General features: G+C 38.5%; 3 protein-coding genes across 3 annotated transcripts; 2 read left to right on the plus strand and 1 right to left on the minus strand.

Annotated features, from left to right (window-relative positions):
* Nucleotides 1–1224: 1224 nt before the first annotated feature.
* On the plus strand, nucleotides 1225–9465 carry LOC133715062 (cullin-associated NEDD8-dissociated protein 1). The gene is made up of 29 exons (XM_062141378.1): nucleotides 1225–1367; nucleotides 1789–1865; nucleotides 1960–2129; nucleotides 2242–2452; nucleotides 2590–2755; nucleotides 3066–3195; nucleotides 3276–3390; nucleotides 3493–3650; nucleotides 3741–3864; nucleotides 4094–4144; nucleotides 4220–4302; nucleotides 4579–4663; nucleotides 4737–4838; nucleotides 4950–5048; nucleotides 5145–5255; nucleotides 5332–5415; nucleotides 5501–5641; nucleotides 5797–5889; nucleotides 5988–6109; nucleotides 6221–6380; nucleotides 6463–6702; nucleotides 6878–7126; nucleotides 7216–7392; nucleotides 7485–7631; nucleotides 7775–7891; nucleotides 8137–8305; nucleotides 8459–8536; nucleotides 8606–8744; nucleotides 8920–9465. The coding sequence occupies exons 2-29, from the start codon at nucleotides 1830–1832 to the stop codon at nucleotides 9014–9016; spliced, it is 3654 nt and encodes a 1217-aa protein (XP_061997362.1). The 5' UTR covers nucleotides 1225–1367; nucleotides 1789–1829; the 3' UTR covers nucleotides 9017–9465.
* A 1293-nt stretch (nucleotides 9466–10758) lies between these two features.
* Nucleotides 10759–12529, plus strand: LOC133718346 (uncharacterized). The gene is made up of 4 exons (XM_062145173.1): nucleotides 10759–11897; nucleotides 11973–12083; nucleotides 12164–12265; nucleotides 12349–12529. Exons 1-4 carry the CDS (start codon nucleotides 11867–11869, stop codon nucleotides 12507–12509), a joined length of 405 nt encoding a protein of 134 aa, XP_062001157.1. The 5' UTR covers nucleotides 10759–11866; the 3' UTR covers nucleotides 12510–12529.
* A 140-nt stretch (nucleotides 12530–12669) lies between these two features.
* Nucleotides 12670–14122, minus strand: LOC133718345 (uncharacterized). Its single transcript, XM_062145172.1, has 4 exons — nucleotides 13585–14122; nucleotides 13443–13496; nucleotides 13224–13349; nucleotides 12670–13090 (listed from the first exon to the last, which is right to left on the minus strand). The coding sequence occupies exons 1-4, from the start codon at nucleotides 13981–13983 to the stop codon at nucleotides 12899–12901; spliced, it is 771 nt and encodes a 256-aa protein (XP_062001156.1). The 5' UTR covers nucleotides 13984–14122; the 3' UTR covers nucleotides 12670–12898.
* Between the last annotated feature and the right edge of the window lie 1193 nt (nucleotides 14123–15315).

A 15315-nucleotide genomic window follows, 5' to 3' on the forward strand; every position in this document is an offset into this window, starting at 1 on the left:
TATTATTGAAGACGATGACTTGAATGATTTGAAAGGGAAGATCACATTGCGGTAATGTTTATACAAGACGTGATTCTAGGTCATTACTCGGTGAAAAGTATGCAAATGCAATTTTTGTCACTCACCCATAAAGTTCTCTCTTCTTCGCAACCAATGGCCCTCTTGCTCTAGAAAAAGCTATGCCTTCTCTCTTATGATGGTTTGAGGGTGGGCGATTTTTCAGTTTTCTCTACCCTTTTGTAGTGAGTCGCAATTTTGAGGCTTTTATGTCTCTTTATCATTCTCTCTTTCCTTGTTCTAGCCTAATTTCTCACCAAATTTCCATATATACCATCACACCTCCCATCCGCCTTTCAAACACCTCATCGGCTCGCATTCTCCTAATTGTCTTCTTTCCATAACCTCATCTTCATATTTGACCCTTGGAGTCTCGACAAGAATCTATTCACCGAACTCCACACTTGGAAATTATTGTTGTGCCAGCACTCCGCCAAAGTTTGTAGACATTGTTGGATCAGTGGTGTTATGTTGCTTGGTGGTCTCCACCTCCAATATTACATTTACTAAGTTCTTTAGCATAACTATTCCGAGTTTGGAGACATTTGGTATTAGGAAGTGAAGCTTTTGTCAGGCTCATTTTGTTGAGGTTTTGTAGTCATAACCACGGTCACTGGCTTCTAAAAGTGAAGATTCTAGTTTTAGATATAAGGTTGTTTGATTTTTTGAGTTTTCGAGCTTTGATTTTTTATTTTGTATAAGTTTTTTTTTTTTGAAAGGTATTTTGTATAAGCTTTAGATTCTTTATGATTTGTTATAAAGACTCTGGGTCCATAAATCTTGTTCCTTTTGTATTACGTTTGTAATATGTTGGTTCTATATAATGAATGAGTTATCTAACCAAGAAAAAAAAGTCACCCACTCCAGCGCGGGTAAAACGGTTAACACTTCATAATTTGAATCAAATCAATATTAAATGATTATCGATCGCTCAATTGAAATGATATAATAACGACTACTAATCTAATTACTCTCACTGTTGGAAATTTTCGGTCCATATATAGTAAAGTTTTTTTTTTTTTTCTTTCTTTTTTTGAAAAATATGCATTAAAAAAAAAAAGAAAAAAAAGGGGGGTCCAATGTTTAGTTCCGCGCTTGGGCTGGATACCTAAAGTTTCCAGGTGGAGGGATGATATTGCGGATCTTGGTATGCAAGTTGAGTGTATCCACTGTACACGTATATAAAGCCTTTTCTAACACACACACACACACACTCCACCATGCCCTACGCTATATGAACTCCGAACCAAAACCAAGTAACCAACCCACACTGACTCACTGAGCTCGTCGCCGGTCGTCGATAATCTCCGGTAAGTTTATCCTTTCTCTCTCTCTCCAAATTTCCGGTCACCGATTCAGCGTCTCTCTCAATTCCCTCTCCTGATCACTCGAGTTCAATCCAATTTCTTATTGAATTTTTCGTCTTCCTATTTTATCGATGGACTCGCTTCTGCGGAATGCGTTCGATTCTGTATTTGAATGCATTGAAATTTTCTATGTATTGGAGCCTGATACTGATACGATATAGATAGTGTATGGTTTCGTTTCTGTTTAGCTTTTAGTCTCAGAGTGGAGCTAGGGCTAGTTATATGGTTTTCATAGATTTAAGGCTTTAATGGTTTTGTTTATGCATTGGATGTTGCTTTTGGCTGGGTTTAGTTTAGTTCTATCGTTCGTTCATCTATATGAATAATAGTTTGTAATCCCTGATTATGATTTTTTCCTCGTTAGATTGCATATACGGGAGAATTTGTGAGTTCGAGCACAGAGAGATGGCGAACATTGCAATGACTGGTATACTGGAGAAGGTATGATCATTTTCGAGCTTTGGTTTCAGTGATGTCCACTATTATGTGAGTGGCTTCTTCTGCAATATGTATTGAGTTCGACTTTATTTTGCAGATGACGGGGAAGGATAAGGATTATAGATACATGGCAACATCTGATTTGTTGAATGAATTAAACAAAGACAATTTTAAAGCCGATGCTGATCTAGAGATAAAGTTGTCGAATATTATTATTCAGCAACTTGATGATGTTGCCGGCGATGTATCTGGATTGGCTGTCAAATGGTATGATATTTTTATCCGGTTATCCCTGTGCAGAATCAGATATGTTTTCGCTGGTCACCGTGTTTGCCTTTCCTAGTGATTGATTTGTATCTCTTGGTAAATTATACTGCAGTCTTGCTCCATTAGTTAAGAAGGTCAGCGAGCCACGAGTCGTGGAGATGACAAATAAACTTTGTGAGAAATTGCTAAAGGAGAAGGATCAACATCGTGACATTGCCAGCATAGCTATGAAGGCTATTGTTGCAGAAGTTTCTACTCAATCACTTGCACAGTCTATTCTTGTGTCTATTTTACCTCAGTTGATTAAAGGAATTACTGCCCCGGTGAGTTACAAACTTCTTAAGAATCACGCAATAAAACATAGTCAATAACTCCTTTTAATCGTTATGACATTCCATTGCCATATTCAGATGTCTTTTGTTGTTTTCTTACTAATTTGTTGTTCTGCCATGTACCCCAGGGAATGAGCACAGAGATAAAATGTGAATGTCTTGATATCTTATGTGATGTCCTTCATAAGTTTGGCAATCTTATGGCAACCGACCATGAGCTGCTATTAGGTGCTCTCTTGTCTCAGTTGAGTTCCAATCAAGCCAGCGTGAGGAAGAAAACTGTGTCATGCATCGGTAAGATTCACCAGTTTGCTCGATTCCGTCATCTAATATTTTCTTTTTCCTTCTACATTTTTAGTTTTGTCAGAGATAGGGGGATTCTCCACCAGTCACAATCGTCTTCTTTTATTCCTTTTGGTTTCTTAGTTTGTTCTAGTAAATCTTCCATAGTAAATCTTCCATAGATGTATGATTTACTATGATTTACTATGCCGTCATACTAGAGTCCGTCACGGTCACATTTCATATTTAGTGTGAAAAGTTAGACTAGCTGTGTCTCGACTTGTTCCATATTACTGAACTTGACTACTTGTTTTGCCTGTAGCATCACTTGCTTCAAGCTTGTCAGACGATTTGTTGGCAAAGGCCACTGTTGAAGTTGTTCAGAACTTGAGAAATAAAGGCATGAAGTCTGAAATGACTCGTACAAATATTCAGATGATTGGTGCTTTAAGGTGAGCTTTGTGGTACGCAATGTACTTATGTTAGAGGTTAAACTTAATTTTAGTAACTAATTTGATATTATGATGTTCAGTCGTGCTGTTGGCTATCGTTTTGGACCCCATCTTGCTGACACTGTCCCAGTGCTAATTAATTATTGCACAAGTGCATCTGAGAATGATGAAGAGCTTCGTGAGTACAGTTTGCAGGTACTAGTATATATGTAAATTTTCTGATCTTGGTATTTTTCATTTACATTTAAGATTGTATAAAGGTCATCTTGTATCTAAATTGTTGTATTTTGGTGGCAGGCACTAGAAAGTTTTCTGCTTAGGTGTCCCAGGGATATTTCTTCCTATTGTGATGAAATTCTTCATCTTAACTTGGAGTATCTGAGTTACGACCCAAACTTCACTGATAACATGGAAGAAGATACTGATGATGAAACTCTTGAGGAGGAGGAAGATGAGTATGTCTTAAATTTATTTGTGTGTTTAAGCTTGACTTGCTTCTACAAAATAATTTTTTTAATTCGATTGGCTTCTTATATATGCTGTAGTGAGAGTGCGAATGAATATACGGATGATGAAGATGTCAGTTGGAAAGTCCGAAGAGCAGCAGCTAAATGCTTAGCGGCATTAATTGTATCTCGTCCTGAGATGCTTACCAAGCTGTATGAGGAGGTATCTTTGTGTTTGCTGTTTAAACTTCTCATTTATTGTATTGTGAGGATTATAACATTTGGGTTGGCATTTAAACTGTAAATATACTTGGAGGTGTGTTTAGTTTTCTTCATGCTCCCAGTCTCCCATTAATCCTTGATTAATGTTCAATTTTAGCATACATATGGGGTTGCATTTGTGGTTTTGCATGTTGATTTGAAATCATTAAACGTACACTGCTTTTGTGCAGGCTTGTCCAAAATTAATTGAGAGATTTAAAGAGAGGGAAGAAAATGTCAAGGTAAGCCAGAATAGTGGATACTGGATCTTCTTATTATGTTTCCCATGGTGAGTATCTGACATTATTATGCTACAGATGGATGTTTTCAGTACTTTCACCGAGCTCTTGCAGCAAACTGGAAATGTCACAAAGGGTCAGATTGATATTAATGAACAGAGGTAAATTTGCTAAAATCTGAGTGTTAAATTAATGCTGACTTTCTTATCTAGCGTTTGCTTTGTGGTTTTAGACATGTTAACTTTGTTTTTAGTGTTGAGTTATCTAAGTATAGTTCGCCTCTAATATTTGTGGTTCTTATCTAAATAAAAAGGAAAAGTCGAGCTTTTCTTGCTCTCACTTTTTTGTTACTTGAGTTGTATGATTCCCTTCCTTTAAATTACGTGTAATATGATTGATCTCTGATGCCTATGCTAAATTACTGGCATATTATGCAGTCCAAGATGGTTATTGAAGCAAGAAGTGCCAAAGATCGTCAGATCCATTAATAGGCAACTGCGCGAGAAATCTATCAAGACGAAGGTAGGAATCTCTGATGGCCCTTTTGGATTGTGATTTATGTATACTATGAATTCTAACACATAACTCTTTGCAGGTTGGTGCATTTTCTGTATTGAAAGAACTTGTGGTGGTCTTGCCAGATTGCCTGGCAGATCAAATTGGCTCACTCATTCCAGGAATTGAGAAAGCTTTAAGTGTAAGCAAATTTGTCACAAGTTGATAATGTATTTTTTACGTCTATAATTTGTCTCTGACGCTGATCTTTGTAACTTTTTATTTTTTTGGGGATTTCTGTAAATTTCTCCAGGACAAGTCCTCTACCTCCAATTTGAAGATTGAAGCTCTTATATTTACAAGATTGGTGTTGGCTTCACATTCTCCTTCTGTTTTCCATCCTTACATCCAGGTAAGGCAGATATCCAAACTGTTCTCATACTTGTTTAAATAGTAACTACATTGCATTTTGTGTCGGTTTGGTGACATTTTATATTGATCATTGCAGGCTCTCTCTAGTCCTGTTTTATCTGCTGTGGCAGAGCGTTACTACAAAGTCACAGCTGAAGCACTTAGGGTCTGTGGTGAACTTGTCCGTGTTGTTCGCCCAAATATTGAGGTAAATTACTGGAAACTCTTATGCTTAAGGTCCTGTTAAACAACTCTCTAACTAATTGATTTGGTTTTCCTTATAGGGGATTGGTTTTGATTTCAAACCTTATGTTCAACCAATATATAAGGCCATAATGTCACGCTTGACAAACCAAGATCAAGATCAGGTCAGTAAAGTTATTCATAGGTTCTACTGATATCTAATTCCTCATAAATGTTTATCTGTTGTGGCTCATGTCTATTCTTTGGCAGGAGGTAAAAGAATGTGCTATATCTTGCATGGGACTACTTGTGTCGACATTTGGTGACAACCTCAATGCTGAATTACCTGTGTGCCTTCCTGTACTTGTTGATCGGATGGGAAATGAGATCACTCGACTTACAGCTGTGAAGGTGGTTGTTTGCTCACTTTTGTGATTATGTGCTATTTGTTTGCTGTATGTATCCTGATGTCTATTTGGGATTTCTTTTCCTTAGACATCATACATGTGGCTCTACATATTCTACATCTACTGTTTAGTTTTTAAGACCCAGTGTTTTGTTTCCAGGCATTTGCTGTCATTGCTTCTTCCCCATTGCGGATAGACCTGTCTTGTGTTTTGGATCAAGTGATTGCAGAGTTGACTGCATTCTTACGGAAGGTATGGGAATTAGCTTAATTGGATGTTGAAATAAATTTTTTTGCTGACTATTGATTTTTGAAATATGTTGTAACTATCTTTGCCTTCTTGGAGATCAGGCTAATCGGCCTCTAAGGCAGGCAACATTGGGGACCCTGAATTCCCTGATTGTTGCCTATGGCGATAAAATCGGTCCATCAGCTTATGAAGTTATTATTGTTGAACTTGCAACACTGATTAGGTTTTTTCTTCTACCTGATTCAATTTTTGTTATTTTTGTCTTTTTGTTCTTTTTAAAGTCTTGTACGATTGGATTTCTGAACCCTATTTTCCATTCAACACCCATTTCCAGTGATTCAGACTTGCATATGACCGCCCTTGCCCTGGAACTTTGCTGCACCTTGATGGCCGACAGGTCAAGCCCAGTTGTTGGTTTGGCTGTTAGAAATAAAGTTCTTCCGCAAGCGCTGACATTAATTAAAAGCTCACTGCTACAGGGGCAAGCTCTATTGGTAATTGTTTAGTTCTTATTTGTGTTTATTTTGATATAGAGACTTTTCACATGTTTGAGAAAGTTCTTTGTTGGATATTTAGGCTTTGCAAAACTTCTTTGCTTCCTTGGTGTATTCTGCAAATACAAGTTTTGATGCCTTGCTAGACTCTCTTCTATCAAGTGCTAAACCATCTCCTCAGTCTGGTGGGGTTGCAAAACAAGCTCTATATTCAATAGCTCAATGCGTGGCTGTCCTTTGTCTTGCTGCTGGTGATGAGAAATGTTCATCTACAGTGCAAATGCTTACCGAAATTCTCAAACATGACAGCAGTACAAACTCGGTAAGCCCCCAGCACACCACTGATGAAAAAAATGAGACAGCAAGTAGTCTTGAAAAATGGAATGTTATTGTTGGATGCAGACCCTCTACAAGAATAGTTTAAGGACAATTGATTTCAAATTATCTATAATTTTCATGTCACTAGAGTAAAATTGCTTTCTTCTTCTATGATACAGGCTAAGCAGCATCTTGCATTGCTATGTCTTGGGGAGATTGGGAGAAGGAAAGATCTAAGCTCTCATGCCCATATTGAGAATATTGTTATTGAGTCATTTCAGTCTCCTTTCGAGGAGATTAAGTCTGCAGCCTCATATGCTCTTGGCAATATTGCAGTTGGTAACCTATTCAAATATTTGCCTTTTATCTTGGACCAGATTGATAATCAGCAGAAAAAACAGTATCTCTTGCTTCATTCTTTGAAAGAGGTGCGTTATTCTGAACTTCTAAAGCCTGATTATGTTTTCTGATAACTTTTGTTCTGTCGGATTTAAGCTCTCTTTAACCAATTTTGCAGGTCATAGTAAGGCAATCTGTAGATAAAGCTGAGTTTCAGGACAGTAGTGTTGAAAAAATACTAAATTTACTTTTTAATCACTGTGAAAGTGAGGAAGAGGGTGTTCGCAATGTGGTTGCTGAATGTCTGGGTAAAATTGCGCTTATTGAACCTGCAAAACTGGTTCCTGCACTTAAGGTACTTGAGGATTCAATTGCACATATGGTTAAGTGCCCTGTGTCGGTGCATAAGCCTAGGACTAAAGAGTTTCATTTATAAATTTCCTATAGGTGCGGACAACCAGCCCAGCTGCTTTCACAAGAGCTACGGTTGTCATTGCAGTCAAGTATTCAGTAGTGGAGAGGCCAGAGAAGATAGACGAGATCTTATATCCTGAAATCTCATCATTCCTGATGCTTATTAAGGATCATGACCGGGTAAGTCTTATAAGAATGAATTGCTTGAGTTTTAAACATCTCTTAGTTTTCTTTTTCACCTCTATTGCTTCTGTTTTGTGTGTTATTTTATTTTCTTGGTTGGTTGGTGACTGTTTTTTTTTTTTTTTAATGGCCTCATTCAGCATGTCAGGCGTGCAGCTGTGTTGGCTTTAAGTACATTCGCCCATAATAAGCCAAACCTCATCAAGGGGCTTCTGCCAGAATTGTTGCCCCTTCTTTATGATCAGACTGTTATTAAGGTAGGCTGAGTATTTGAAATCCCTTTGTATTGTGGATGATGGATGCTTGACTGCATGAGTATATGACATACAATCCCTGAGATAAGACGATTAGAATTTACAAATGTCAGTTGTATTTATCAGCTGTCATTTAAACTCATGTGATTGGATGTTTGATGCAATACTTTTCTTTTCCACTGCCCATTCATTTTGTTCATCTGTTTTAGAAATGGTCTGGTCTCTTACTAAAATTTTTCTGGGTGCAGAAAGAATTGATCAGGACAGTTGATCTTGGTCCTTTTAAGCACATTGTGGATGATGGGCTTGAGTTAAGGAAGGCTGCATTTGAATGTGTGGACACATTACTAGATAGTTGTCTTGACCAAGTGAATCCTTCATCATTTATTGTTCCTTACCTCAAATCTGGTCTAGATGGTGAGCTTAGTTATTATATTTTTTTCTCGTTTTTGTTTTTTTCCTTCATATTTCTCTTTCTTTTCTTTTCATGCAAATTTGAAGATAGACAGGTAAAATGTGGGTATTTGTTAATTTGTAACATTCCAACTGATTACTATTTATACTTTGCAGATCATTATGATGTTAAGATGCCTTGCCATCTTATCCTATCAAAGCTTGCAGACAAGTGTCCATCAGCTGTACTGGCAGGTTAGTTATCCTATCAAAGATTAAGATCCACTACATCTGTGTTATGTAATATAACTTTTTCCTCTTCAGTATTGGATTCATTGGTGGATCATCTCCAAAAAACCATCAACTTTAAGCCAAAGCAAGATGCTGTAAAGCAAGAAGTAGATCGCAATGAAGACATGATCCGCAGCGCTCTAAGAACAATTGCATCCTTGCATCGTATAAGGTCAGCTCCTTGCTTTTCATCTCAGTCTTGAGGAGTATCAGTATACTGTAAACCTTTGTTAAGTGATACAGAATAGTCTCCTTCCCTCAGTATTTTGCTTTCCATTGTGGCTTTACCTGTATTTTGTTTGACATTGATGAATCATCTAATGCTTGTTATATTTAATATTGTGCAGCGGTGGAGATTGCAGCCTTAAGTTCAAGAACCTTACGAATGAAATATCAAAAACTCCTGCACTCTGGGACAAGTATTGCTCCATCCGAAATGAATGATGGACTAATTGAAACAGGCCTGTGTTCTGCTGCAATTAATGAGAATGATTGTATCATTATTTTACATCTGCGATTTAAGTTTTCGGTAGCATACAAAAAAGAGGGCAAGGCAGTGTAGCCTGTGAATGTGCAATGTGTAAGATGGGTAGGAAAACGAAAGCTGCATGACCAGTTATGGTTTTCTTGTATAGGTTCAAGTCAGTCGGTATTTTTGCCTTTGCAGCATCATTTGGGCCATTTGGTTACATGATCTCACAACCACGCTCCCAATATTATCTTTCCTTTGTTAGGATTGATGAAGTTCAGAATATTTTTGTCTGTGGCGGCAGACTAGTTTAACTACAGAAACTCATGTATTGGTGAACGGTTGATGTAGGTGTGGAATCTACTAGATTTTTGCCATCGAAAAGTCTACTTTTCAATTAATTTTTGATTCATTTCTTTTGCTCCTCCCATGGTGTTGCTGCTATGGATTTGTGGATTCAGGTTCTGCACAGTTGGCAATGCTACTGTTCCAATCCTATTCTGTTGTTGCTATGATTTACGGGTACAGGTTCTACTTCTGGTCGGAGCTGACAATAGACGGTCTTTGTACCAAATTGCCACTTTTAAAAAAAAAAACCAAATATCGGAGGCAATGAAACCCATCTCATACAAGTGAGCTTGCTTGGGTGAGAGTAGTATTAGGATGGGTTACTTCCTGAGAAGGCCTCGTGTTGCAACCTTCTCTGTAGTTCGACTGTTTGGTTTTGGTGATTTTGCTTTGTTACTTGAGTTTAACTGTACCGAAGGCTTATTATTGGAAGAACTTTATGCGAAAGCGATCGTGTCAGTGGAATGCTCCTTATGGTATTATCTGGCCAGGAAAATAACGTACAAACCTGATCAAATACCAGATTACCACATGTTAATTCTATGTGCTAAGGAGGTGAGTGCATCAAAATCAGAGATTAATGTGCATGGATCCCTATATATGCATGTGCAGCTTTGCATGTACCATTAGAACGATTGGCCTCGAATGGAAATGGCACGAAACCAAGAAGAACCATTGGTCATCTTTCTTGGTTCCACGTGATACAAGACCCCTCCTCAACCCTAATGTGCTACGATATCAAGAACAATGGCCAGAAATGTCGCATCTTTACCTACTATTTTGCCATCTTTTAGGGTTCCTTAAGCTTCCCAAGACTATCCAAAATAAAAAAAATGAAATAATCCCAGATCGTCTTCTCCGTACATCGAAACTAATTTATATAATCTGCATTTTTTTTTTATGACAAATTTATAATATACATATAGATCTGCATATAGATCGAAATTTCAGAATATCCAAATCCATCTGAGAATATTATCTCTGGAATTAATCTACATATAGTAAATTTCTTGGTATTTGCTAGAATTTGTGGCTTTGATACCCACACTGTTGTAATTTGATGCGGAACAGTATTAACTTTCAATGTGCATTAACTTTCAACAGTATTATATCTCACTCCCAGAACCCAAGTAGGGTGAAAACTGAAAAGTACCGAAAAAACGGAAACTAGCACATATTTCTAGCGAGTGCTTTCCTATTAAAGAAACTATTCGCTTTCTTCGATTTCATAACTATTGTCTAAAGCGCATGCCAGCCACGCTCAGGTTTCATGTCCTTTGTTTTCGTTCTTGTCATCACACATAAATGCATGCACATAATTCAAATGGAAATAGAAATTACAGCTTGCTTATATATCTATATCCTTTTCTTTTGTTTGCACAGGAAGAGTTAGAACTTGAATGCATAGTCATATGGAGGAAACACCGGGCAGATCAGTCTCCTTCAAAACTCAGCATCAATCAACTAACACAGTGAGAGTGAGTCTGCCACAGACTTTAGCAAAATTTTCGATAAGGAAAACAGTATAGAATTACTACCCTACTTATTCTAAATCTTTCGGGTACTTTGATCAGAACGGAAAGCTGGAGTCTAGGCGCAGAGCAGAGCAATGCTGCTCCTTACAGAGAAAAGAAACATTATCGCCGTCTTCTTCTTCTTCTTGCTGCAGCTCCTTGGGGATTCCACATAGCCCCATCCGTGCCATGGAGTTTCTAAGTCGCTCATGGAGCCCCTCTGCCTATAACTTTCAACAGATGTTTCCATCTAGTGTGAGAGACCTAGTCATGCCTCTGCTTCAAAGCATTGTCTTGCTTCTTGACTCGCAATAGCACTGAAAGTAATGGTTTATTTATGCAGACCAACATGTTCCCTTCACATGAAGAAAAGTTGGATGATGAGTATAGCTTCGAGGGACCAGAAGAAAAGCTAGAGACAGAAGCAATACACTTTGAGTTGCCACCGGAAAGTAGCAGGAGAAGAACTTTTAGCAGCAGCACTAGCAGGGTGGATAACATATGGGTAATCACATATCTCTGGTTCTCTTTTTTCACAGACACATGCATTTTGAACTATAATCATTTAGGAAAATGGTTTTATGTTCTTAGACGAATACAAAGGGATGGTTAGGGGGGGAATCCATAACTAGCTTATTAAGACGGAGCAGAGCCAAGAAGAAAGAGGATGTTCGACTTCAAACAGCAAGCATTCATGCTGCCCTTTCCGTCACACGCTTGGCTGCAGCAATCGCAAGTGTTGCTGCAGCCAAGAGCAGCATAGACTCAGAATCAGAATCAGCACAAGATATTGGCAATCAAGGTACGGTACTTCAATCAAGGAACAACGTAGACGACATTTTTGCTTCTGCAGCAGCTCTGGTTACCACAGTTTGTGCTGAAGCTGCTGAGTCATTGGGGGCGCAGACAATCGATGTTTCTTCTGCCATTAACTCAGGCTGGGCTACCCAAACAACTGGCGACATGATCACACTCACAGCTGATGCTGCAACATGTAAGCTCAAACATATAGTGTTTCCTTCACCAGAACGTATTATATAAAATGCATATTAACACGATGACTTGCCAGGTTTAAGAGGAGTTGCAGCACTCAAAGCAAGAGCCAAGGCCGATGCGTATTTTCCAAGAACCCAAACTTTTCCTCAAGTAAAAGCAGAGCTATCTGTCGTCACTCCTTCTGGTAAGAATACATGGGTAGATTTTCAAATAACTTTGATGTTGCAAGGAAATATCAACACAGGTTCTTATCTTTGCAACCAGGAAGCAAAATATACGGCTGGGCCTCCATATATTCAAAGCATAGTCAGCTCATTTTGAGCCTCCAGAAGAAGCATTTGAGATTCTTAGCCACAACAAAGGAATGTAAGATGAGTTTCTATTGGGTTTTTGGCGTGATTTTGGTTGTTTAGTAGAATTGTGAAGCAAGACTTGTAAACTCTTTGCAGACAAGATTTTGCGTGTGGAGGAGGGAACAAGGGAAGCTCAGGGAAACCTTTCAATCAGCCTAAGGAGCAACAGTGGATACATCAAGCTCTTATTCAAAGATGAAAATCAATCTTTAGTCTGGACGACAAGCATTTCTAGTCTCTTACAGTTGCATTACTGATGCTAAGGAAATATGTGTAGCTTGCAATATCTGTATCTTATATGTAACATGCTGGTGTAAGATATCTAATCTCTCGCAAAACAGAAAACGAGATGTCTCCACAAGAATCAGACAACACAAACAGTTCTCAATGGGACACAAGTACTCACAATACCAAAGATCTAAGCAAAATTGCACATATATTTGATTCTTTCTGAACAGACCAGTTCTCTTGCTAGCAGCTCTACCAGGAGTAAAAACTTTTATACTGATCACCCACAAACTTTATCCACTTTGAACACCTGCCTATCAATATAATACATGTTCCAAAGAAAGACCATACATTTTGTTTCTTAAATGTAATGTAACAAACTACCATAAGGTGATCTTCCACAACTCGGAGTACCTCTTCATTTCTCCTCAAACTCAACATCAATGATCTCCGGCTCTTTCTTTGACGAAGAAGAGCCTCTCCTATCTCTGTTAAAGAAGTCCGGTCCTCCTCCTTTCTTTGGCTGCCACACAGTGTTTCCGCAGCTTTGACATCGAATTACTTGGTTCTTGTAACCAACAAATTGCCTCTTGCAAGCAGGACAAGCCCCCTGTCCAAGTTTTCAGCAAAAAGAACCCTTTAGCCATTTGAACAAATATCTGATAAAACTTACAAACTTCGAATTGCCTAATCCCTAACGAATAGCACAAATTACAATGTCTAAGCCAGGCAAGTAATTATACCTTAATAACAAGGTTATTGGCAACAGCTCCAATGACTAGAGGAGCAGCAAATGGCAGCACCCATGTAGCGAATATCAGACCCCGAAAAAGCCACCCAGATAATGCAAGCCACAGGAAGAAAATCGTCTTCAAAATCATCCAAAAAACAGAACAAAATTAAACATTTGAGCTCAAATTCAACACCTTTACCACAAAATTCAAGGTTAAAACTTTTCTTACCGCAAAGCTTCTCCCAACTGGGGTGTCCAAGAAATCACTAAGCTGCTTCCTGTACTGCAACAACACCAAAAACAATTCAGCACCCAAAACGACGTCGTAGCATACATAATAAACCAAAGCAAGAACAAAGAGAAGAACAAACCCTCGGCAAATTTCTGGCGAAATCCATAGAAAAAGCGCGCCAGCGGGTCCCAATCTCGAAGTCCCTATCAATCTCGCGCGCGCGAATCATGGCGGACTGAGCGAGAGAATCGAGCCGCCGCGAAACGGAGTACTGCCGGTCCAACCGCTCGGCGGTTTTCTTGGCCTCGAACAAGAACCGTTCGAATCCGTCGTTGGCGGACCGCCACGCGTCCTGCCAGGCCTCGCCGGAGGCTATCCGCTTCGCGAAGCCGTCGATGTCGCTGCGCTGAAAGGCCTGGATTTTCGACACCTGGCGGGCTGCCCCGATTGGGATTCGGGCTCTTCCGCCGCTGCTGGCCCGGCCCAGCGGAAGCGGCGCCGCCGCTAGTTGAGGGCATCGGAGATTGGTGGTCGCCATTTTAAGGGCTTCAGAGCCTCACAGGTTGTTATTCTCCGACTTCTTCTTCTTCTTCAGATTAGAGCTGGAGCAAAGCTCGAACCTTGATCAATCAAAAATGTTCTTTGCTGCTCATACAAGACGATAAGTCCCAACTTCTTGCAAGTAAAACGCCGTGTCGTATATTTGTAAACAAGCAATGACGTCATATAAACCTGTGCGATGTGCAGTGTACGTTTGTAAACAAGCAGTCGACAATGTGTCATATAAGACAACTAGTCTCGTACCCGTGCGATACATTCAAACCTAAGTAAGACTCACGGTTATTCTCTAAGTAATTCTTAAGTTACACTTATGGCACGTTTACTTACTTGGAATGGAAAATAATCATGAATCGGAGACAAGTGGAATGGGAGAAGAAATGAATCGGAATTGATTCCGGAGAATGATTCCTAAACCCATCTCCCCCCTTCGTAATCGAATTCCTGAGTATTCAGGAATCGATTCCTGATAAATAGGTGGGACCTACACCGATTCCCATTCCTTCATGTGTTAGTAAACACAGGAATTCTTTTACCTGGAATCATTCCGATTCCTTTATGTGTTAGTAAACACAGGGATATTTTTACTCCGTAATCATTCCATTACATTCCATTCCATTCCAAGTAAGTAAACGTGCCCTTAGGGGGATGTATTCAATTCAGATTTTAAAAGATTTTGTTTGAGTTTTTATAATCCATGAATTTACTTAATCCACGGATTGTTTAAATTCTATATGGACTCTAATTGATTCTAATGGATTGATTTACTAGTATTTATTTAGATTTTGCAAGTCCTTATGATGTTTTTGGTGGGTTAAATTTTTTTTTCTTCTTCTTTAAAAGCAATGGATGTATGGATCCAACTACAATGCTATATCAGTGACAAAAAAGTATATATATATATATATATATATGACAATCTACCATTCTTTATGTTGTGTATTATATGAATAATAAGATAAAACTAATCAACCAAAATGTTACACAAAAAATAAAGTAGTAAACTAATGACATAATTTATTTCATATCTAATTTACAAAAGAAACATGTGTGTATGTAACGGCCTATTCTGGCTTTAGATGAATATATGTATATATATCGGCACCCGGCTTCGGGTTTGTTAAAAAAAAAAAAACATATGTGTATGTATCATCTTCCAGAACTATAGTTATAAAAATAAAAAAATTATTAGATGAGAGCAGAGGCAGAGGCAAAGAAGGATAGTGGGAAAATATGTCTAAGACAAAATGGATGAGTGTCACCTATTGAGAGCTGCTTTTTTTTTTTTTTTTGGTGAAGAGCTTCTTCATTT

Source organism: Rosa rugosa, chromosome 6 (assembly GCF_958449725.1).
Source record: "Rosa rugosa chromosome 6, drRosRugo1.1, whole genome shotgun sequence".
NCBI classification, from domain to species: Eukaryota; Viridiplantae; Streptophyta; class Magnoliopsida; order Rosales; family Rosaceae; genus Rosa; species Rosa rugosa.

Coding starts and splice junctions, on each gene's coding strand:
- LOC133718346 (XM_062145173.1), top strand. CDS start 11,867: ATGATCACACTCACAGCTGATGCTGCAACAT. Junction 11,898..11,972: donor CACAGCTGATGCTGCAACAT/GTAAGCTCAAAC, acceptor ATGACTTGCCAG/GTTTAAGAGGAGTTGCAGCA. Junction 12,084..12,163: donor ATCTGTCGTCACTCCTTCTG/GTAAGAATACAT, acceptor CTTTGCAACCAG/GAAGCAAAATATACGGCTGG.
- LOC133715062 (XM_062141378.1), top strand. CDS start 1,830: ATGGCGAACATTGCAATGACTGGTATACTGGAGAAG. Junction 2,756..3,065: donor GAAAACTGTGTCATGCATCG/GTAAGATTCACC, acceptor TTTTGCCTGTAG/CATCACTTGCTTCAAGCTTG. Junction 5,049..5,144: donor TTTTCCATCCTTACATCCAG/GTAAGGCAGATA, acceptor TGATCATTGCAG/GCTCTCTCTAGTCCTGTTTT.
- LOC133718345 (XM_062145172.1), bottom strand. CDS start 13,983: ATGGCGACCACCAATCTCCGATGCCCTCAACTAGCGGCGGCGCCGCTT. Junction 13,350..13,442: donor CAGTTGGGAGAAGCTTTGCG/GTAAGAAAAGTT, acceptor ATGATTTTGAAG/ACGATTTTCTTCCTGTGGCT. Junction 13,091..13,223: donor CCAATAACCTTGTTATTAAG/GTATAATTACTT, acceptor AAACTTGGACAG/GGGGCTTGTCCTGCTTGCAA.